At 48.4% G+C, this 24,862-nt stretch overlaps 1 protein-coding gene across 3 annotated transcripts in view; it reads right to left on the bottom strand.

Annotated features, from left to right (window-relative positions):
* The window catches only part of TEAD4 (TEA domain transcription factor 4), a 67,876-nt gene extending 43,031 nt beyond the window's left edge, over positions 1 to 24,845 (bottom strand). The window contains exon 1 of one of the 3 annotated variants that reach the window (XM_048216835.2): positions 24,724 to 24,845. Coding sequence is in view for 2 of the 3 variants with exons in the window: in XM_026502667.4 (XP_026358452.1) it covers positions 24,459 to 24,600 (142 nt within the window). In the remaining variant the exon portion in view is untranslated. Of the gene's footprint in view, positions 1 to 24,458; positions 24,659 to 24,723 lie in introns of those variants that run through there. The other 2 variants (XM_026502667.4, XM_026502668.4) reach the window with 2 other exon arrangements.
* Positions 24,846 to 24,862: the final 17 nt, after the last annotated feature.

Here is a 24,862-nt window from a genome sequence, read left to right as displayed (position 1 = left end):
CACTTGATCCGGAAAAAATTAGCTTATTCTCCACTAGAAATTCTGGTCTTGATTCTATCGTGAACATTGAACACTTTTCTGTCTTTCCAAAACAAACTTCTTAAAAGAACTGTTAAGTTTAATTTAACTTTGGGGCACCTGAATGGCGTAGTCAATTAAGCATCCAACGCTTGGTTTCAGCTCAGGTCATGATCTCAGGGTCCTAGGATGGAACCCCACATCAGTCCATGCTCAACATGGGAGTCTGCTTGAGATCCTCTTTCCTTCTCCCTCTGCCCCTCCCACTTGTGCTATCTCTCTCTCTCTCTCTCAAATAAATAAAATCTTAAAAAAAAATAATGGCAATAGAGCAGATGACTTGAAAACTCTCACTATCTAAAAGAAATTTAGAAATGATAAAATATAACAAATATAATACTTTTAAATGTACAACTGTCTTCAATAGAAGTAAACACCTAGAGGCCCAAAATGCAAGAACTCTAAGTTAAAGGAACAAGTAAATGAGCCATTATTACTACAATAGCCCCTGGGATGCAAGAGGGGAAGCTGATCTTAGTAACGAGGCCATTGGGTTTTAAGGGCCACTCAGATGACAGCTTAGACCTAACAGATATAGGGAGGTTGGAACTTGGAACCATACTTCAATTCTCAGAGAAAAGGAAGAATACTGACAAAATATGACCAGGAAGATTATCTGTCTTGGCCTAAGGCCTAGGTAAAAAAAGAAAAAAGAAAGAAAGAAAAGAAAAGAAAAGAAAAGAAAAGAAAAGAAAAGAAAAGAAAAGAATTGTCTTTCCTAAATATTTGTAACCAAATGCCTGCCTTGACCTTAAGTAGATTTGAGATTTGAATTCTACATTAGTCAGGAATTCCCAGCCAATGCATAACAATAAATAGTGGTTCATGGCTGAAAAATCTCGGAAAGACAGTCTTAACCCATATTGCAGAGAATTTCCAAAGATAAAGCCCTGCTAAAAAAGATCTCAAAATCCAAAGTTGCAACATATAAGAAAGATGAAACAATCTACCGTGATCAAGATTCAATAGGATTAGAGCCCTAAGAACTAGAGATAACTGAACTATCAGATAAAAATTATTATAGAATGGTATTTAAAATAATCACTGATTTAAACAGAGAACTGGAAACAAGAGAAAGAATTAGACACCATCAAAAAACACAAAGCAGACTGGAAAAAGAATCAAATAGGACATTTAGAAATGAACATTTTAGTCACTGGAGTTAAAACTCAATGGTTTCACTGAGATTAACAGCACATTAGACACAGCTAGAGAAAGAATTAACAACCTGGAGGATAGATCTGAAGATATTATTCAGAAAAGTATTTTTTTAAACGATAAAGAGCAAGGAGAACAAAGTAAGGCAGTTCAACATACCTCCGATTAGCATTCCTGAAAGGGAGAACACAGAAAATGAAGTAGAACAACATCTGAAAAGATAATGGCAAGGGAATTTTCCAGAAATAATGAAATACATGAACCCTCCAATTAAGGAACCATACTGAATCCTACCGAGGAAAGTTCAAATAAAGTCAACACACAATGTAAGGACACTGCAGAATACCAAAAGCAAAGAATAAATCTTAAAAAAAATCAAGAGTGGAAAAAGACAAATTAGCCTACAAAGGAAGGACTATAACATTAACTGTATACACGGATAGTGAACTTCTCAACAGTAGCACTAGAGGACCCAAGGTTACATCTCCCAACTGTTGAGAGAAAAAGAACTGTTAACCTAAAATTAAAAGCCCAACCAAAATATCATTCAAGAGTGAACATTAAATGAAGGCATTTTCAGACAAAGATGGAAAGAATTTACTATTAACACACCCTCACTAAAAAAGAAAAAAAAAAACAGGAAAGGAGGGATTTTTTAAAAAGGAGCTTCTAGGAAAAGAACGCATTACGTGCACAGAAGAGAGGTGAATAAAGTAGTGGTAAAAATAAAAGTGAATCTAAACAAGATTAACTATATAAAAACAATAACAACAATGATCACGACTAAGTCTGGTCACGCATTACACACCCGTGCATGCAAGCACACGCAAGGAAAACCATGTTTCTGAACCATAACGTCGGAAGATGCATTTGATAAAACTCAAGACCCAGTCACAATAAAAACGCTTAGCAAACTCTAGAAACAAAGCAACTTTCTTAATGTCACAAAAGATATCTTCCCAAAACCTACTGTGATATTATAAGAAATGTGTATTTGGTCTTTGCCCTGGTTTCTAGCACAGAGCTCCAAAACCCTTGGAATTTCCTAAGTGATGAGAGCGATAAAGGTGTCTTATGTGAATGTGGCGACTTTTGGAATGCAGCTAAGGATGAGGGCTGGTGGCCAGGAGAACCAACCATATAATTAGAGGGTTGGAACCTTCAGTCCCACACCACCAGGGAAGGGAGAGGGACTAGAAGTTAAATTAATTGCCAATGGCCAGTGATGTAATCAATGATACCTATGCAATGAAGTCTCCATAAAAACCCAAAAGGAGAGCTGCTGAGCCAGTAAACACATGGAGATTTGGGGAGAATGGAACATTCTTGTAGAGGGCATGGAAGTTCCATGCCTGTCCCCCAGCCTTACCCTATGCAACTCTTCCATGTGGCTGTTCCTGAGTTATATCCTTTCATACTTAACCACTAATCTAGTATGTAAAGTGTTTCTCTGAATTCTATGAGCCACTCTAGCAAATCAATCGAACCCAAGGAGGGGTCATCAGAACCTCCAATCTTGTCACTGGTGTCTGGAGTCGGGGGACACTCTTGGGGGGCTAAGCCCTTAACCTGTGGGATATGCCTACCTCCAGGTAGACAGTGTCAGAATTGAACTGAACTGTAGGACACCGGGCTGGTGCTGGAGACTCACTGGTTGGTGTGGGAACATCCTCACCGCCCCCCAACCCTGAACCCAATCCCACACACATGCTGGAATTGGTGACCAGAACTTTTACCTGCACAACTCACTGATTAAACACTAGAAGCATTACCTTTAAAGTCAGAAATCAGATAAAGAATGCTCACTTTCAACATTTATAGTCACACTGTAACAGAAGTCCTAGCCAACAAAGTAGGGTAAGAAAAAGAGATCTGAAGATTGGAAGAAAAGAAGTAAACTGTCATTGTAAGGAATTATGATAGAAGACTGAAAGGATTTGACAAATTACAATTATATAGTCTTGTATCAGAAATAAGGTATCGGACAATATAATTTTTTAAAATATTCCATTTAGAAACCAAGTCATAATTTACCTATTAACAACAGATGAGTTTACAAAGAAAACAGTAACAGTTTTGAAAGACACAAAATACCAAAAAAAATGGAGAGGAAGTTGTGTTCATGGACGGGAATATATCATAAAAATGTTGAATCTCTACCCAAAAAAATCATAAATTCAATGAAATTATGATTAAAAATCCCACAAGGTCTTCCACAGAACTTAACAAGCTGATTCTCAAAATATGAGGAAGAACAAAGACCACCCCCAAGTTGTCTAAATTTATTGTCTTCACTCTTCCTTTCTTCTCTTTGGCCTCATCTTTCACCAGACCCCCTAAGTGCTTTCTTCAGGGGTCCATCTGACCTCTCCTTTTAAACCCCCATACATAACCCCTGGGGGATCCTCACGCATGGCTTACACTCTCACTGTATATTTTTGATTCCCACATCTGTATGTCCTTCATGAGTTTAGCTACATATGGCAACTGCTTACCAGGCAGCTCCAACCAGACTCATCCAAAGCTCCTCAAATTCAACATGTCCAAGATCAAATTTTCACCTGGCCACTGAGCCCTGAAATGACCCCCCACCAACCGCCCAGAGGCCAGAAACCTAAGAGTGTATTCTGACTTTTCCCTCTTATCTCCCATAAATAAGAACAACCACATCTTATCTCCTGGAAGTCTTCTTGAAACCACTGTCTCTTTTATCTCAGAGCCCTAATCCAAGCTTCTGCTAGTGCTCACCCGGGTGACAGTGCCAACCCCATGTAGACTGCATGATCTTTCACTGCAGCCACAGAGAGTTTTCTGCAATACAAATGTGACCATGTGATTCCTCTATACTTAAAAGTCTTTCAATGGTTTTCCCATGACCTTAGATAAAATAACATGCCCCATAATAGGATTTTATAAGGCCCTTCATCAGCTGATTCCTGCTTTCCTGCCACCCCTCCCATGCATCTGCACCATCCTGTATACACCCTTCTTTGTACCCACCCCCGACCCCCAAACTCCATTATCCAAATGATACCCGGACATGCTAAGGTCGTTTTCCACACCTGGAAGCGCTGCCTGCAGCCTTCCTCCCCATCCTTCTTTCACCTAATTCCTACTCATCTTTAAGGTCCAGCCAAAATGTCACTTCCTCTGGGAGGATGACCCAGACCTCAAGTCTGGATTAGGCCCCCTTCTCTGTCCTCCAAGAGATCCCCATGCTTTCCATATCTGACCCCCCAGAACCCAGGAATGATGGGCCTCCTTCACCATACCTCAGATTCCATGAGGGTGGGGATGGCTGTCTTTCCCTACTAAGTCCTTAGCACACTGCACAATGCTGGGGAACAAGAGAACGAACAAATGAGTGGATATTTGCTAAGTGTCCTTTGTGAAATAATGATTTCCCTGTAGGGAGAATGAACTGTTCTGTGTTTAGTGTCAGGAAACCAAAAAAAGTATCAGTAAATGTCTGGACTTTGGCACACCAGAGGGAGAGCTTGAGTTTTTGGAGGTTTGTAAAATAAAGTGTGACGTCTGGAAGTCAGGAGACTGGTTCTGGTTCCGGTGTTACAAGCAACTGTGACCATGGTCAAATTCGTCCATTTCTTAGATTGGGATCTAAGGTCCTTTGTGTCCTACAGTGTCTGTGGCTCACACTCCCTGCCCAGACCCTCCACTTCCTCCAGGAGCTCTCCTAAGTAGCCTTTAGACATAGCACTCAGACTTTCACCTGGGGCTTTATTCAAAGAAGGCTGGAGAACTGATCTGCCATGGAGAGATGTCCCATATGCTGGTTGACAACATCAGACACTAACTAGTACAGGGCCTGACAGAGTCAGTGATCTGCCATGGAGAGATGTCCCATATGCTGGTTGACAACATCAGACACTAACTAGTACAGGGCCTGACAGAGTCAGTGATCTGCCATGGAGAGATGTCCCATATGCTGGTTGACAACATCAGACACTAACTAGTACAGGGCCTGACAGAGTCAGTGATCTGCCATGGAGAGATGTCCCATATGCTGGTTGACAACATCAGACACTAACTAGTACAGGGCCTGACAGAGTCAGTGCTCAGTAAGATTAATTATTAATTGTCACCATCACCTGTATTAATTGTCACCATCATTATCTACAAATAATGCCTCACATGGAAGGTCTAAGTAAAGCTCTAAATGGTCCTAATGGGCATATATACCTTAAGCCTTAATGCCTAATATTAATTAATATTAACTAATTAATAATATTAATACTTAATAATATTGGATGTCCTGGCTTCAGGCTAGATTTCTGACCTGGCAGTAAATACAGATGAATACTCCAAGCCAGGCAGAGGGTGATATGGAGGCCAGAAAGGAGAGAAGGAAAGGAGGGAGGCCCAACTTCCCTGATACCACATGAACCCTTCTGAGACTAGAGTCTCTGGGTCCTTCCTTCACCCTAGCTGAACTAGACCAGCCAGTTGAAGTAAGCACCTTCGGTCCCTATAGAAGTCAGACCCAGGACAACCCGGTGGAACACCAGACCTGGGAGAACCAGAGATTGAGGTCAGATGCTGGCCCATGAGTGAGTTCTTTGAGGACTGTACTTCGGGTTTCCAAGACTGGGTCTGTCCCAGGAGAAACAGGGCAGGGGGTCACCCAAGGCCCCAGGTCACAGGATTTGCTACTGAAATGGAGTTGCTCCCAGCCCTGTGTGGCCCTGCTGCCCCCAGGCCATAGCTCTCCCTGGCTGGCCTCTCCCATCCTCACCACCCACAGCCCGAGGCCTGGCAGCTGCCTCCCCTCACTAGGCAAAACCTCCCACACAGCCTAGGCCCTGCAGCTAGCAGAATGGAGGGTACGCCAATACCAGCCCAGAGGAGGAGGCTCACTCCTCCTACTTCCCCAAACCCGCCACATTGACCCCCATGGGCCTGCCAGGGCGAGAGCGGGAGGGGAAGACAGATGGCATACTTACGCCTGGGCCATGTGCCATGAACAGAGGAACAAAAATAATCCTTGGCTTGGCTTCCAGGGCCTGGCTTGGAAGCCTCTGGTTCTGCCCCCAGCCCCACCCAAAAGCCCACCAGAAGGCCCATCCAATACAAACTCCAGGCTCAAACAACACTCAGCTCCACCCTAGGGTCCGCAGATGCCAGTTACTCGGGAATTTTCAGGAGAATTAGAACTTTACAAGCTTTTATTAAGACCTTTTTAATAATGAGAACAAACTCCTCAAAAACACTTTCAGGACAGGAAGGGAATCATGACCTCCAGGTTATAAATGGAGAAACCAAGGCTCAGGGAGGGCAAATGACTTGCCCTGAGAAAGTAGCAGAACCAGACCTCATCCCCTCTAGTCCTATCCCCTGCCTGGTCCAGAGTTGCATCCTCAAAACTTCCACCTCTTGCTCCCAAAGCCCACCCCTTCAGGAGCCTTCCATGGCCATGGGGGATCACTAAGCTCCACCCTTCTCCCACTGGCCAGTGGAATCCCCAAGATGCAACTCAACACAGGACAGTGCTCGGTCTTTGTCCACCTGCTTGCCCCACTGGACTGTGAGCTACCCGAGCACACAATTATTTCTTATACATTAGCACTCCCCCCCCAACTCTCCTGGCTCAATATCGGGAATTTAAATAGATGTTACCCTACTTTACACAGTATCAGTTATGCCACTGATTACTTTTCCTCGGTCAAGAACAAATCTACCACTCATTTCCTTTTATCACAGAATCTTTTAACTTGTTGAGGGTCAACGCATGTTACAACCTCCTTGCTGTGCTCCCGACCCCAAATCGGAAGTGATGGACTGAAACTCAGAAAGTTTATAAGACTCGCCTGGTGTCAACTAGCGTTAGGGAGAGACAATTCAGCAGGGGCCTGAGTCTCCTGCCTGATTATAGGCAGAAACGGTTCTCTCTGTCCCTCCTCTCCCAGCTCAGATTCCAAGAGCTCTGGGATCCAGGCTAAAGGTTTCAACTATTATCAGGCTCCTCATGACCTGTGGGCCCTGACATGACCTGTGATGCCTCAGCATCTGATGCTTCTCCCCTGGGGCCCTTGCAAAGAACAACCACCTTCATCCCAATGACTCCTTAACTGAGAAGTTGAGAAGAAAGAGAAAACAGGGTTTCCTTCCAGGAGACCCCATCTAATCTCCACTATATGAGTCTCAGAAAAGAAGATGGAGAAGTCAGGGGGAATAACTACAGTAATTCAGGGTGGGAGCAGGTCCCCTTCTGTCTCAATCCTAGAACACGAGTCCTTCTTCAGGCTGATGGACTTACTTGCAAGGCTTGGTTACCAAGGCCAGTAGAGTTACGTCTCTGCACCTGAGGTGTTTTGCCCAATCCAACATAACTGTGGTTACACAGCATCTCTGTTGGATGGAATGTGGCTCTCCCATATCAATACATTTCCAAATGGAGATGAAAATGGCCCGTCCCTCCCATCATTACCTTGGCCATTTCCACTGGACTAGACACTGGAGCCTGGGCCCAACCATACAAGTGCCAAAAGGTGCTGCACACACTGGAGTACAGACCAGTGTGCAAACTGATTTGGATGTTGGGTATGTCTCTAAGCCTTCACTGCCCCGACCTCATTTCTTAATAAGAACAGGAGGGGAAATCAGGAACAGCGGACCCCAGACTCCTTCCCACTCTTCCCTCCAGCCCCCTTGGTCTCCTCAGCAGTCCCTGAACCCTGAGTTTACTCACACTGTCTTCCTGCTTAGGGTGGACCTCTTCCCTGACACCAGTCGTTAACAAACATCTGCTGAGCGTGGGAAAAGTGGGCGGGGGGGATCGTTCAACCATAAGCTGAGGAAGGCCTGAGGATCTGACGTGGAACACGGTGACTATAGCTGATAACACTGTAGGGCAGAATTGAAAGTGGCAGAGAGCAGAACTTCAATGTTCTAACCAAAAAGAAAGATGTGAGGTGGCAGATGTGTTCCTAACTAGATGGGAGGATCCTTTCACAATGCGTATATGTACAAAATCACCACAATGCATTCTTAAGATATCTTACAATTTTCGTTCCATTTCATTTCATTGACCTCAATAAAGCTGAAATTTAAAAAAAAAGAAAACTATATTTTTAAAAAACCATCTGCATACCTATTCTTGGACTAAACCCTGGAGAAAGGGGTTTGGGCCCTCAGGGGGCTTAGACTTCAGACAGGACACGGGAGGCTAAGTGCTAGAGTGTGAGTGGCTTCAGTGGAATCAGGCACAGGGCACGCAGCTCAAGCTGGGGCCTGCCTCTGCCCGGAAGGGCTCCCTGGCCGGGGCCACAGAGGCCTCAGGTCTCTACCATGTGCTGCCTGAACTGCTCACTGGGCCACCTCAGAGGTCTCCGCCCTCGATCCTAAGCTGATGTCTTCTTTGCCATCAATAGCCAGGGATGTCTTGAGACGCAGGTCCAATTTACATCCCCCAAGGTGCCTAGGAGACTGGCTGGTTCATCCTAACTGAGGAGGCTGAGAGACAGAAGCAGGAAGAGAGGAGAATCCACCCTCCAGGCAAGAGCCGGGTCACAGGGGGGGAAGTGCACCTCGCAACAGGCAGTGCTGCCTCCACCCCTAGCGCACGGCCCCACGTACTGGGCAGATGACCTGCTGGACAGGTTCAGGTGGCCCAGCACTCGTGGGAGGGAGGCCTAGCCGTCAAGGAAGTACCAGGACCCCGAGGGACAGACATTCTGCTCACCAGAGAGAGAACTATTTTCATATTAAGACTAGGAGGTACCATTTTCACATACCCACTCTGGCTGGCACTGGGCTAAGCGCTTGACTAGATCTCCTCCCATCCTCCCAACACCCATGTCAGATGACGACGCTGGGGCCGCCGCACGTGCAGGGCTGCGCCCACACTCCACACTCTCAGTGGCAAGGTTCAGTCCTTCCCCCCCGTAAACCACCTCTCGCCCACCACAATGCTGCCTGGACCTCCCTCCAACGGTTCTGTGGACCCCAGGAGGGGAAGAGGTCTGCTTCTACAGCTTCTACAGGGGATTTCAGCTAAACGTGAAGAGTGACAGGGATGGGTACCGGCCCCAGGACTGACCGGCGAAGGGCAGCTAGAGGCGTACAGACCCCACTGCCCCCACAGACTCTGGTGAAGGTCCCAGCTGGAAGATGTGGGCAGCCCAAGGTTTGTGGGAGTGAGGAAAATGCCAGAGAGGAAAGCTGAGCCCCACCTTACAGTCCTGAGAGGTGAAACAACTTGCCAAAATAACCCAAGGCTAGTGAAAACTGGGACCAGAACTCACGCTTAGCCCTGAACTTTTTGCTACACAATTGCAACTGCCATGGCCGTCATCTGGCTGCCTCTGGAAGAGGAGAGCTGGTTCCTAGGAAGGAGTGCAGCAGGCAATCCACATATGTGGATAAGCAGGTTCCCCAGCCAGAGAGACCCCTCCTTATTTTCATGCCTAACACCATTAAGATGTTAGCCCTTAGAGTCTTTCATTCATTCATTCATTCACAACTGTGTATTGAGCACCTACTATATGCCAGGCATTGGGTACAAGGTCACAAATGACATAGTCCTGCTCTCAACATCCTTCAGTCTAGTGGGGGTGGGAGTCCAGGGTTCCCCGAAAAGATGCAAGCACAGTCTATCCTTCATATTCACAGAATATTCACAGATTCTGTACTTGCAAATGTGCCTACCCGCTGACGCTTGGAAGCCCGAGATCCATACCTGCAGGGCTTCTGTGGCTATCTGCAGATACGCACATGCGCACATGCTCTGCACCGCCAAAAACATGAGCTGCCATCGTGCGCTCCCACACGCGGTGGAACAAGGCCTCTGTCTGCCTTCTGGCTCCAGCACCCACGCTACAAACAAGAGGCCTTTGCACGGTCTAGTCCGTGCCACCGGGTTCGCATTTTTGTGCTTTTCGTTATCGATTTTGCAGTTTAAGATGGCCCCGAAGCGCCGGGCTGCAGCACTGGCTCAGGCTCCTAAGTGCAAGAAGGCCGCAGTGTGCCCTCTGGAGACGATAGGGGAGTGTGATAAGCTTCATTCAGGTGTGGCTTACAATGCTGTCGGCTGTGAGTTCAATGGTAATAAATCAGTAATATCTGTGAAAGAAATAAGGGGTCTCTGAACAGAAACACACATAAAACAAAGGTTACGAATTAATCAGTTGAAAACATTGCGCCAGGTGCTCCCAGGGACCTCACCCCCATCCCCTAGGCGCAGTGTCTGCTCATCCAGCGTGCTCCGTGACTTTACAGAACTGCCGCGGATCCTAAGAATCAAGTGCACCCAGAGAGGGTAACACATTAAACAATTACAGATGAATATCTTGGGGGCAGGAGGCAGGATTTCAATAAACCCTGAGCTCAAGGCCCTGGCAATACAACAGCTCACGGAGACAGGAACGTCAAAAGGTGGAACCAGCCCAAATGTTCATCAACAGGTGAATGGGCACACAAAATGTGGCAAATCCATACAGTTGAACATTACTTAGCCACGAAAAAAAAGAATGAAGTTCTGACACATGCTGCAGTATGGATGAACCTTGAAACATTATATTAAGTGAAATAAGCCAGTCACAAAATGACAAATATTTTATGTGTCCACTTATTTCACACTTTTTTTAAGCACACCAGGAGATGGGGGGGGTAGAGATGTGGGCAGAAGGGGATTAAGGGACCTGGACCCAAAATACAGGAGACACAAGAAAATGGCCTCTTTATAGCTAGAAATGAAAAAACAAGACAGCAGCGTTTGGGTCACAGGCAGCAAGTCCCTAGGGATGAAAGGAAAGAGAGGGAGCAAAGAACGAGAAAACACCCAATGGCGAAACGGACCTCCACGGGCTGAGCTGAGCCATGTACCCGGCTGACCAAAACTGGCCCCATTGTGACTTTAGACTAAGGCTGTCCAGGGCTTGCTGGAGACCTGAAGTAACACATATTTATAATAAGTAAATACAATAACATTTTTATTTTAAAAATAATAAAACCACATAAAACCTAGGTGTCCCAATCCCACCCCAGAGCAGCCTCCCTAGTGGTGCCTCTTCCTCCGCGAACACACACCAGGCTCTAGGGAAAGCATGGCATGAGCCCGGCTCACTGCGAAGAGGCTTCACATCCCCCACGCGAGCTGAAGGAAAATCTACCTCTTACCAGCTACGTGGTCCCTCCCCAAAGCTTCCGATCTCTCAAATAGGGAGAAGACTGGCCCGGCAGAGATGAAGGTAAAGCATGTGGAACACAGCACCCTCAACGACCTTGCAGTGTGAAGACACTTACCACACCTTGTTCCTTGACAGGACAGGAGTGGGGAGGGGTGAGAGAAAAGGCAAAGGAGGACCCCACCATGCCACCGGAGTGTCAGAAGGAACCAGACACAGAGAGCTGAGCCGCCAGACCAGGAGAGGGGTGCTATGGGGCAGGGGTGCCTGCTTGGGCTCTGGAGTCAGAGGCCTGGCTCAGACTCAGGCTGGGCTCCAACTGGCCAACATCCCTGGGCAAGCTACTGACCTCTCCGAGCCTGTCCCCCCAAATACATTCCAGAGGTAATAATGTTATCTCCTCATGGGACTGTTGTAAGGATCAGTTCAATTGTGCCTTCCACGTGCAGGCATAGAAGCTGGCTCTCGGGAGGGCTCCTCAATTCGTGGTTCTTGGAGGAATGATGGAGGGGGGTGGGGGGAGGTAGGAGTGATTCCCTCTGGGACATAGTACAGAGGAAAGAGGCAGGAGGAATGAGAGGCACAGGAGGAGGGGAGGGTGGAAAGGAAGCAGGGCAGTGGGAGGAGCCTCAACAGGGAGGGGCAGTAGGTAGGTAACTGAGAGTTGAAAAGAATGATACGCGGATATAACCCCAAGCCCTCCATCCATTCCCCAGAACCCCCAACCCCAGGGGGCAGCAGGGTAAATGAGGACAGGGATCCAGCTTCCCAGGAGCTGGACCTGGGACTCTGCCCCAGCCACCCCTTCCAAGCAGCCAGGGATGTGGGTGTCTGTGGGCCTGGCCCTAATACATCCAGGAAGTGGGTCACAGCAAGTGGGTGTCCACAGCCTCCGCTCCCCACCCCACCCCAGGGCTGGTCCCGGAGCCACTAAAGGGGCTGAGGAAGCAGTGATGGGGCTTTAGACACAGTGCCGGCACAGAAGCCCCTCCAAACAGGTTCTCGAAGGAAGGCAAACCTGGCTCCAGGCTCAGCCTCGCCACAGATTCGCTTCCCCTATCAGGACCTCAGTGGCCCACTCACACAAAGAAAAGGTGAGGAAAGTGGAGTATCATTCAGCTATAAAAAGAAATGAGCTATCAAGTCTCTAAAAGACATGGAAGACTCTTAAAGGGATCTTGCTAAGTGCAAGCCAATCTGAAAAGGCTACATACATACTGTGTAATCACAACCACGGGACCTTCTGGAAGAGGCAGCACCACAGACACAGGAAGAGGATCAACGGAGGGGTACGTGGAGCACAGGGGATTTTTAGGGCAGTGAAACCGTTCTGTACAATACTGTAACAGTGGATATATGACATTCATATTTGCCAAAACCCACAGAATGTACAACACAAGCATGAACCCCAAGTTTTGTAAACTATGGACTTCAGTTAATAATAACGTATCAATATTGGCTCATCAACATAATATGCCACACCAATGCAAGATATCAATAATAGGAATAAGTGGGGGAGAAGGGAAGAAACTCTGTATCTTCTATTCAATTTTTCTGTAAACCCAAAACTGCTTAAAAATAATAATAATAATAAAAATACAGGCATTGGAGGGGGTGAGGCTATTAACTTTTTTTTTTTTTTTTTTTAAAGATGAGGAGAGTAAGACTTGCACTTTTTCCTCCTTGGGGCCTTTCTTCGGGATTCTAAAATAAAGCAAAAGTCACAGAAGTTCTAGAGAGGCGAAAGTACTGAACCAAACTAGTTGACTTCACTTTAAGTAGGCCTGTCCTATGAAAATTCAGATCTCCAAGTAGGTCCCAGAACTGGGGAGTCTTTGCCTACCACACCTTGCCGCTGAATCCCATCAAACAGTGATTCTCGCTGGGCACTGCCTGAGCCCATTTATCTCCGTGAGCCCCGTGTGCTACTCAACAAACACGCGTATCCCCAGCCTTGGGCGGGTCTGCCCCAGTCGGCAGCTTTCCCAGAGCTGTTCACTGTACCCCACCTCGCCAGGACCTGAGGCTATGCCCGCACTGGGCCCCCACCCAGCACAAGGCACCAAGGCTGGGGGCTCTGGGTGCACACCCGGCTCAGGGAGGAGCCAGGCAGGAGCTCTCAGCACTGGGGAAGAGCCCCCAAAGGTCCAGAGCATCAGGGAGCTGCAGGGAACTTATAGGGTAACTCCTGTAGGCCTCTCTCCACCTGTAGGCCTTAATCATCTCTGGAAAAGGCCCGCCCCTAGGAATAACGAAGGCTCTGGCATCTGGACAGTGCCCTAGCTGCCAGGACACGAGCAGGGGACAGGCTGGTCTGGGCTTGGACAAGAGGCAGGAGGCAGCACCTACTGTAGCCTCGGTCACCTTTCATAGAAATGTTCTTCTGGGGGCGCCTGGGTGGCACAGCGGTTAAGCGTCTGCCTTCGGCTCAGGGCGTGATCCCGGCGTTCTGGGATCGAGCCCCACATCAGGCTCTTCCGCTATGAGCCTGCTTCTCCCTCTCCCACTCCCCCTGCTTGTGTTCCCTCTCTCACTGGCTGTCTCTATCTCTGTCGAATAAATAAATAAAAAAAAAATCTTAAAAAAAAAAAAAAAAGAAAAGAAAAGAAATGTTCTTCTGGCTCAGAGCCACGCTGCCCGGACAAGGACAGAGGTGCAGACTGCAATGTTCTGGAGACTCTAATGGCCCAGAGCCCTCGGACCCTTGGCTGAGGTCACCATCACAGAGGACCCCACCCTGACCCAGAAATCTCACCGCACTGATTCTCTCTTGCACCAGCCACACACCTACCCAGTGGCTTACCCTTGCAGACCCAATAATCACCCCACCTCCCATTCCAGAATGCATGGTCATCCAGTTTGGTAACAAGGCCATGTAAATGGCGGTACCCAGACTGGGCACTAGCGTTTGTTGCTCTGCATGGGGCTGGCCCAGCTTGAGCCAGGGGCCATGAGGAGCAGACCAGGTACCTAGCAAACCAAGAAGCTACCTGTGCCTCCTATTCGGAAGCATACTCTATGGCAGGTGCTAAGCCAGGAAAAGAACTTCACAGAAGGCCGTTCCCTCCTCCTCCTCCTTTCTTTTGCATAGGTCATGCCCTAGGTGTTCCCCGCCCCCTGCCTCACCTGGGTCCCCTGGAGAAAGGCCAAGGCTCAGGACACCAAACTCTTTCCTTGCTTTCAGAGTCCCTCACACCCACCATCTTCTTGTGGAGATTTTCTCCTTAAATGAATTTTCTCCAAAAATGTGTAAATTGCACATCTGTCAAGAGACTTGTATCCAGAATATTAAAGAACTCTCAAAACATAACTATCAAAGAGAAAAAATAGGCAAAAGATTTGGATAGACATTTCATCAAAGAAGTTGTATAAATGGCAAATAAGCACACACAAAAAAATGTTCAACATCACTGGTCATTAAGCAAATGCAAATTAAAACCATAATGAGATGCCACTATACCCCTATCAGAATGTCAAAGACAGAAACAAGAAGAAAGCCGACGATACCAAATGCTGTTGAAGATACGAAGCACCAGAACCGTCCCGCATCGCTGGCAGAAATGCAGAGCTGTACACTTGTGCAAACAGCTGGGCGTGTCTCAGCCCATCGCACACATACCTCCACGTGAGCCCACAATCCCACTCCTCGCTATTTCTCCAAGAGAAATCAAAGCCTGTGTTCACACAGAAACCTGTACACAAATGTTCACAGCAGCTTTATTCAAAATCAACAAAGGCTGGAAACAACCTCAAGTCCTTCCACCAGTGACTGGCTAAGCACACTGCAGCAGCCCCATATGATGGAATACTACACAGCAATACAAAGGAACAAGCGACTGATACACACGACTGATGAATTCAGGCATCAGGCTGAGTGGGAGCAGCAGACCCGGAAGCCACAAACTGGAGGATTCATTCCATCCGATATTCTTGAAAAGGCACGATGACCGGAGTGGACAGACCCGTGCTGTCAGGGGATGGGCACGGGGTGGGGACGGGGGAGGGGGACAGACGGACAGACAACAAAGGGGTGTCGGCATGAGGGAATCTTTCGGGGAGATGGAGCCATTCTGTATCTTGACAGTGCTGGGAAATACCCAACGCTTTGCATTTGTCAAAACCTCCAGAACTGTACACACCAGGAAGAGTAAATTTTGCTTTATGTGAATTTAAAAATAAATTTTGAAAAAGTCCTACTTATTTGCCCAGATTACCTGGCTCAAATCCATCTCACTCATAAGACCTAGTTATTTCCCCTACTCTTAATTTTATGACCATGACTCTGAAATCTATCTTTTCATCTACATTTCTTTTTTTTTTTTTTTTAATTTATTTATGTGACAGAGAGACAGCCAGCGAGAGAGGGAACACAAGCAGGGGGAGTGGGAGAGGAAGAAGCAGGCTCCTAGCCGAGGAGCCCGATGTGGGACTCGATCCCGGAATGCCAGGATCACGCCCTGAGCCGAAGGCAGACGCCCAACGACTGCGCTACCCAGGCGCCCCTTCATCTACATTTCTCCCTCTCCCTGTTTCTCCCCCACCAACACATCTTGCCCGCTCACACATGCTTGCTCTCATGTGCACGCACGCGCGCACACACACACACACACACACACACACCTATGGAAACCCCACCCAACCTTCAAAGCCAGCCCAAGTGCCTCCTCCTCTGAGCAGCCTTCCCTGACCCCTCCCAGCCCCATCAGAATGAACCACCTTTCCCAGGCAACCGCTCCGCTCTAGTTTATGCTTCTAACTAGCCCTTCTTTAATCCTGCAGGTTTTCAGTGTTTCCTATTCAGTCTGTCTCCGCTGCTGGATTGCAAGCCCCTTGAGGACAGGGACCAGGTCTTCTATTCCACATTTCTCCCACCACCCCCTGGCACAGTGCCAGACACAGTGGGCACTCTGTGACCACTGTGGAGTAGCTAAGGGCAGGTGCAGGCAGAGGGGGCTGATGCCAAGAGAGGCAAGCTGGCAGTGCTGGGGCTGGCAGAGTTCTGAGGAGAGTATCGGAAGCCACTAATACAGCTCTGCTTCCTCTCTTGCATAAGCAGCACGACTATTGCTTCAACTTCCAAGTGCTGGAACTGACCTCACCCCCCATTCCAACATGAGATCATACAATTTACGATGGAGCATTTTGGAGGATGCTTCTGCTTCTTCCACGCCTTCCCAGTTGCAAGCCCCAAGCAGGACAGATGCTTAGGACACACCTGTTGATGCATTGGAACCTGTCTTATCATACAAGTGCTGACATTTCTTCTCACTTCTAGAAGGCGGGCCTTCTTTTCAACAATAGATTAGGTCCATTTGATCTGAAGGCAATTCCACTACATAGAACTACAGGGTAGAGGGGCGCCTGGGTAGCTCAGTCGTTAAAGCGTCTGCCTTCGGCTCAGGGCGTGATCCTGGCGTTCCAGGATCCAGCCCCACATCGGGCTCCTCCGCTGGGAGCCTGCTTCTTCCTCTCCCACTCCCCCTGCTGTGTTCCCTCTTTCACTGGCTGTCTCTCTGTCACATAAATAAATAAAATCTTTAAAAAAAAAAAAAGAACTACAGGGTAGAGGCACAGCCTACATACAGGGACACTCCAGGACTGAGTTCTTCTCAACATATCACTGGCCTCTCCCTCTTACAAACGTAGCCTGGCCAGAGTTTAAAGACAATTTATGGGGGCGCCTGGGTGGCTCAGTTGCTAAGCGTCTGCCTTTGTTTCAGGGCATGATCCCAGCGGTCTAGGATCGAGCCCCGCGTCAGGCTCCTCCACTGGGGGCCTGCTTCTTCCTCTCCCACTCCCCCACCTTGTGTTCCCTCTCTCGCTGGCTGTCTCTCTCTCTGTCAAATAAATAAATAAAATCTTTAAAAAAAAGACAATTTATGGGTCACTTATTAGATAAACAGTGTTTAGTATGTGCCACGTAAAAACCTAAGCATATTACAAATATTAACTAATTTAATCTTCACATTAACCATATGAAGTTGGTTCTATTAATATTTTCCTCAACTTGCAGAGGGGAAGAGTAAGACACAGAGCAGTTCGATAACTTGCTCAAGGCCACATAGCTTGATGAGTGGCAGAAAAGGGATTCAACCCCAGGCAGGCTGGCTACAAAGCTATACTGTTCAAACACTAGTCACCACCCGCATGTGGCCACTGAGCCCTTGAAGAGCAGCTCGTCCAAACTGAGATGTGCTGGTAAGTGTCAAATGCACACTGGATTCCCAACACTTTGTATGAAAAAAATATACATTATCTCATTAATATATTTTTTTACAACTGATGGCACATTTAAACGATAATATCTTAGACATAGTTGTTTAATACATTGTTAAAATTCATTTTACCAGTTCCTTTTTTTTTTTAAGATTTTATTCATTTATTTGACAGAGAGAGCAAAGCAGGGGGAGGGGCAGGCAGAGGGAGAAGCAGGCTTCCTGCTGAGCAAGGAGCTGGATGCGGGACTCAATCCCAGGGCCCTGGGATCATGACCTGAGCCGTAGGCGGATGCTTAACCGACAGAGCCACCCAGGCATCCCTCTCCTTACTTTTTAAAAGTGACTCCTAAAGAACCTAAAATTCCATGTCTGGCTTACATTATATTTCTATTAGGCAGTATGGCTCCGGAGTCTGTGCTTGTGGCCACTGCTCATCTTCCCCTGCTCCAGCTATAGGGGCGCAGCCTGTCCCTCACCCCAGCTCATTCAGCTCGCATGTGATGGGGAGCCAGGCGGTAACTCCCACAACTCCCCACTCCATCTCCTCCAACCGCTCAGACACTGCCTTGCCTGCAGCTCTGGAGACAGCTTATCTTCACCTCCTTCCAGCAGGAATCCCAGAATGGCAAGGTGGGAAAATCCCTCCCTCACGGCCTAGGGCAACCCCCACCTGCTGCAAGCGGAGAAACTGAGGCCCAGGACCACATGGAGGAAGCAGAAGCCCTAGAGGTCCTCTGGTGCCACTGCCCACCCACTACAAAAACCTCCTCCAAAGCAGCCCTAGCAAGCTCTATCTACATCTTCCTACATCATGAAATTCCCTGTAGGTCGATGTGATGCTGCAGAGTGAAACTGACTTCAGATCCCATGGACCCGATCCGTATTGCTGCAGAGGGCTTGCTTTCTGGCAGCGAGAAATGACAGCACCCTGAGGGCGGGACAGGTTCCGACCCCCTATACCCACCTCTGCTAAGACACTCACAATATGGGTAAGCTCAGTACTTAACAGGTCGGGGTGTATGCACCCTCCGAAACCAGACACGGCTCCCAATGTGGCCAGAGCACTGCAGAGCCTACGGGACTAAGGTTCTTGATGCAGACCCCGCCACACCACTGGCCCACACAGGCTCAGGGTTTAACAGGGCAGTGGGAAGAGTCAGGTTGACCTGGGTTCAAACTCCAACCCCAGAATTAATCTGTGTAATTTTTCTCCTTTTCTGTAAAGCAGAGGTTAAAAAACAAAACAAAATCAAATGAGCAAACCCTATCTCACAGGGCTGCCATGAAAATTAAACAAGGTGATGTAGGCAGAAATGTCTAGAATTGGCACCTGATAGGCACTTAATAAATGCTCACTTCCCTCCTCCTTCCTTCATCAACCAAAGCCCCAAGTTTTCTCCCCCACGAACTGATAAGTTCCTATTCTATACATACTTAAATGCAGGATTTCATATTTGTTTTTATTTTTTTTAAAGATTTTATTTATTTATTTGACAGAGACAGCTGGTGAGAGAGGGAACACAAGCAGGGGGAGTGGGAGAGGAAGAAGCAGGCTCCAGCGGAGGAGCCTGATGTGGGGCTCGATCCCAGAACGCCAGGATCACGCCCTGAGCCGAAGGCAGACACTTAATGACTGAGTCACCCAGGCGCCCCAGGATTTCATATTTAAATCTATTTGAGTTCATCTTGAGATAAGTATACATATTTAATATAACTAAATGTCAAGTAATTTTTTAACAGCTAAAAATTGAACACAACTTACAAAAATGTTTGGTAGGGGACACCTGCGTGGCTCAGTCAGTTAAGCATCCGCCTTCAGCTCAGGTCATGATCCCAGGGTCCTGGGATCGAGTCCCACATGGGGCTCCTTGCTTCTCCCTCTGCCTGCCACTACCCCTGCTTGTGCTCTAACAAATAAATAAATCAAATCTTAAAAAAAAAAAAAACAAAAACATTTGGTAGTATGCAGTTAAAGAAATTAAGGTATATTCATGTAAGGTAATATTATCCAGATCCTTATAATTATGGCTTTAAATTATTTTTTCTGACATGGGATATTACTTACTATATAGTATTCAGTAAGAAAAAAAACAGGATAGAGTATAATTGCAATTATGTTAAAATATATACATTTATTTGCATGAACACGAATTTGGAGGGATATATACCAAAATATTAACCATGCTCATCCCTGAGTTGTGGCATTATGTACCATTTTTCCTTCTTTAATTTATAAAGGTTTTCCACATGAGCATGTATTAATCTTAACAGAAAAAAATGGTTTTTTCATCTCCTATTTTTGCTTAATATCAGCATTTAGGCAATTAAGATGATTTTGAATCCTGGTTCCGTCCTCCAGTATGCTTGCTATCCCAGACACCGACAGAACTGATAAGAGGACAAAGCCAAAATGAGAGCTCTGTGGCCTATCACTAGAGACCTCCCACCGCCATGGTGACATGAGCTCAGTGCCAGCAGCCAGGGTAGCCTTTCAACCAGCTACAAATCCACCTTACTGCTGCAGCAGCCAGATCCTATTTATTTCTCTTGAACCCAAGAAAAATCATGAGATTCCAAGTCCTTACTAAACATTTCTGCCAAACCTCAAGTAGATGATGCTTCCAAGACTTGGTGGGGTGACCATGTTGGCAAGCAGTTCTCTCAACGCCACTGTGGAGTCCCCTCGTCAGTAAGAAACTTACCGCCTGACACTTCCAGATCTTGCCACATTAAAGGAAAATGATAACAGCAGTTATCATTTCTCCACCCTACCTCCCTCTCCCATTTGGCAGGGCTCCTCCCAGATCCTAGAGGGATCCTGTGCTTACTCCTGCAGCTGCTAGCAGGAACCCCAAACTTGATGTGTAAGAACCTGGCCACCGGAACTCACAAAAGGCAAGTCGGTGCAGTGTCTCCCTGCTCCTAAAGCCCACTCCTCTTCTCCTGAGCCCTCTCACCAAGTCCTTCAGAGAGAGGAAAGCAAGAGAAGTGTGCTCTGCCACCAAGAACGATCCACCACATGCATCAGGAATCTCCCCCTACCTGTCCTGGTTGTCTTATGGCTCTAACGATAGCTACAAAAATAAATAAATAAATAAATCCCTTTATGTTGTCCAGCTGATCCAGGCCTGTTGCCTCCCCACCCAGAGCTCTGCCTACTGAACAAATTGCCTCCCTCGTCAACTATTACTCAAGGCTCAAAGCCAAGATGGAGATCAGCCAGGAAGAAACAAAACTAGCCTTTTATCCCAGCCAGGACAATTCACGAAGACCTCTCAAGGGCTTGAAGGGAAGGGGAATTCATGGTTCTGGCAGGAGTGAGCTTGGCATGAGCTGATGCTGGCAGACACCACAATACCTTTGCTGGTAAGACAGAGAGCAGACCACTCCGCCAAATAATGGGCTCCAAGCAGCTCAGGTTTCACTCTAAGTAAAGGCCCCTCTTGGAAGGAGAGGCCCACCCTACGTGTCATCAGCCTTCCCCAGTGCCCTTTGCACTGCCCCCAAAACCCTGCCCTTCCTTTCAGCCGGATATGCAATCTCATCCCACAGGAGGGTCACCCTGCCTTAGCACGGCTCCCATTTCCTGCCCCTGGTGACTCCTCTGAAGTCCATTGTTCCCATGAAGTTTGGGTCAAAGGAAGCCAGGTCTCCACCCATGGGGGCCCGCCCACCCTCAACACCGTGATGGAGCTGGCCCACACTACCGGAGCCGGGCCCGTCCTCCCGCCTTTCCAGGGGCCTGCCTCTATTAAAAGCAGGAGGATGTGGGCACCCATCTTAGGGACTGGAGTTCCAGTGGAAATGTTCCCAAACAAAGATCCAGTCGCTACCAGCTTAATGCTCCAGGACCCTATCATCCAGGAGGTGATTAGAATCTCCCTAATATCTAAATGGAAAAACCAAAAGCAAGGAGAAAACTGTTATTTCAAAAGAGGTCAAGGCAAAGCTGGAATTAGAACACAGAGTTGGAGACCACACTGCCCAGTGACAAAGCCCTGCCCCCACCTCCACCTGGGCCCCTGAGCTGGTTAAACCCCGGGGGGAAGTGAGGGGAGGGCATGGGAGAGCAGCTGTTCAGCTCCAATTTCAGAGCTTTAAAGGGAGCTGTCGTCCCAACCCCTGCCAACAAAGGGTCATGGGGGGCAAAATAAGACAGGCAAGGTAAAGCCACCCTCACAAGCCCTGAATTTCCCACTGCCCCCAGACTGACCTCGACTACAGAAAAGGCCACGGAGAAAAGCTGGTGACCCATGTCCTCCACTTGCACTGAGAAGGAGAGGAGCCACTGATTAGGCAACAGGTATTGCTCTGTGCTGGTCACCAGTGCAAGACCCCAGAATGGAAGGCAAGGGAGGTTGCGACATTTGCATCCCAGGAGACCTAGAAAGATAGGGAGACCCTTTTCCACCTGGCCAAGTAATGTACAAACCAGCGAGGCAAAAGGAGGGTGCATTTAAAGACCCCCAAAGGGCCCCTTCCAAAGTTGGCCTTCTCGGATCCTACAGTTCCATGCTTTCTGCTGCGACGGAGGGGAGTATCTCTGCCTCCTACCTGAGCCACAAGATGGGAGATGTCACCAAGCCAGACCGGTCCAGCCTCTGCACCTGTTAGATGAAGGTGGCTAGGGGGTCTGGGCATCAGGATCCACAGAGGAGGAGACAGAATGCGAAGTGAGAACAGAATGGACTCTAGTCCCAGCTCTGTGACTCACTGGTTGTGTAATCTTAAGCAAGTTACTGTCCCACTAGGGGCTCAGTTTCTCTGTGTTCAAAGATTTTTATTTATTTATTTGTCAGAAAGAGAACACACAAGCAGGGGGAGCGGCAGGTGGAGGGAGAAGCAGGCTCCCCACTGAGCAAGGAGCCCGATGCGGAACTCGATCCCAGGACCCTGGGATCATGACCCAGACGCTTAACTGACTGAGCCACCCAGGAGTTTCCCTGTCTTTAAAATGAAGGAGTTAGACGCTAACATCAGAGTGCCTAATAACATTCAGCAGGTACACCCTGGGGTCAAGGCACAAATGGAGTTACAACAAAGGAGTTGAAGACCCTGTGCTCCCGGGACAAAGCCCTGCCCCCACCTCCACCTGGGCCACCAGCTAGCTACCCTAGTTCCTAAAGATGAAGATCATACAGGGCCTGGCCTATGGCAAAAGCTCAATTCATGTCTGCTAAGTAAACACAAATGAACAGGGCAGGGGTTGTCAAAGGGTGTTCCGAGAAGTTCGTAGGAAAAAAAAGAGGTTCCATGCTGAAATACGCTTAGGACACACTGGCTACTGAGTCTGGAATGGGCCATACAGCATGCTAGGTACTTGGCAAATAGAATTTTCACAACAAGCGTTTTGGATAGGTATTAATCACCCCCCTCCCATATTACTCATCAGGAAACTAAGGCTGAGGGCCTTTACAACTGCAAGTGACTGCCAGGATCTGCACCCAGGTATGTCCAGCTCCCAATCTGCATCTTTCCTATTTCCTCAATGCTGCCTTTAGACCCGATGCTGTCAAAGCCCTGGCGCACACCTGGTCTAAGCAGGTGAGAGGGTGAGATGGCTTTCACCAGAACATCTACATCCTTGGGAGTGCACGGAGGAGCAGCTACCAGCCCCCACCCCTCTGAATGAAGAAAGAACTCTGCCAGATCTGCCAGTGCTCCCCCACCAACACCACCACATGCTATGTCACTTCTGCCGATCTCCTGGACAGTCATGCTCCCTCCCTGCCCAGTTCCTGCCTCTAAAATATTTCAAATGATAAGACCCCAGACGGAGAAAGAAAAAAAAAAGCAAAACACAAAGGAAGAGCTGGGGAAACTTAAGACACCCAGATGCGTCTTCCCGCAGGTCAACTAGCAAATCAAAGGCAGCTCTTCCCTCCCGGCGGGCACTAAAGCATGCCCGCAGTTATCCCCTTTCCTTCCCGAAGCAAAGTGTAACCTAGCAAGTTGTAAAGAATGAGGATTCTTCCACTCGACTGCTGGGCAGCTAGCTCCAAGGAAAGTAGTTCAGGCTGGTATACATCCGTTCTCTGTCCTTGGGCCCTACCTGAAAAGCACTGGTCACACACCTCTCGAGATTCAAGACGATCTCAGAAACATCCCCAGTTCTCACTATCAACAACCTGTCCCATTACCACGAGACAAAGATCTCAACTTCCTTTAGCCTTCTAGCAGCTTGCTCTCTCAACTGTTGCAGGCAAGAACAGAACCCACTCGCCCTCAGAAAGACAGCTGCCTGGAGGAGGCAGGTGTGGACAGCTTCCTTCCAGCTCTGCCCAGCCCAGGGCGAATGGAGCCTTGGGGACCACACACTCCAACAACCACAGTCCAATTATCCCTGCACACACATAACCAGAGACACGGTCTCTTGGCCATGGTCATGCCGGCAGGAAAAACAGTCATGCCCAGAACCAACATCCTCACAGTGAACTACACACGTAGAGACCTGGCATTGCACAAGAACTCAGAGACACTCAGACTTTCAGATAGACTCTTCTCGAGTGGAAATACACTCAGTTCAACACAAACAAATACACCTACTGGCAGCCAAGGTGAGTCATATGTGAACAGATATCACCCTCACATACACCCAAAACTAGGGAGACGGGACAGTCAGGCGGTCACATGAACTCATCAGACAGCCACTGTGTGTGACCGGAATCCCCTTTACACACATGTGCACGGAGCCCGTGTGTGTCCCTGGGAAAGGCGCGCTTCGGGTCTGGGAGTTCTCCCTCAGGCTGGTCCCCACCGTGGAATATAACAGGCTTCTCAAGCCTCGGGGAGCAGGGGACCCTCCGGAGGGGTCTCCTCCACTTTCGCAAAGCCTCAGCGTTTACACCAGCCAATACACTACCTCCAGGGCTCGCCCTTCCAACTCCGAAAAGGGCCCGGCAGAAAAGAAGCATGGGTGCTGGGTCCCTTCGACCGCCGCCGCTCCCGGTTCTGCTTCTGGGCCTTTCGGCTTCCGGGACCCCTTCCCGCGAAGCCCCTCGCATCCACCCCCCGGCCCCAGCCGGAGGTCCGCGCCGCCTCCACGTGCCGGGAGAGCTCCTCACGCCCCGCCCGACGCCGGCCCTGCGGCCAGGTCCTCGAGTCCCCGCGCCGCGCCGCCGCCTTACCGGTCCCAGGGTGCGGGAAGGTGGGGCGGAGGCGCTAAGCCAGCTCCACGGGGTCCGCCGCGCGCGCCAACTCTCCGCCGCGAGCTCCCGGGGGCGGAGACGGCACTGCGGGACGACAGGGGGCAGCGCGCGCAAACCC

The sequence above is a fragment of the Ursus arctos genome, unplaced genomic scaffold (genome assembly GCF_023065955.2).
Source record: "Ursus arctos isolate Adak ecotype North America unplaced genomic scaffold, UrsArc2.0 scaffold_26, whole genome shotgun sequence".
Classification (NCBI taxonomy): domain Eukaryota; kingdom Metazoa; phylum Chordata; class Mammalia; order Carnivora; family Ursidae; genus Ursus; species Ursus arctos.
This window is presented reverse-complemented; position numbering and strand designations above follow the sequence as displayed.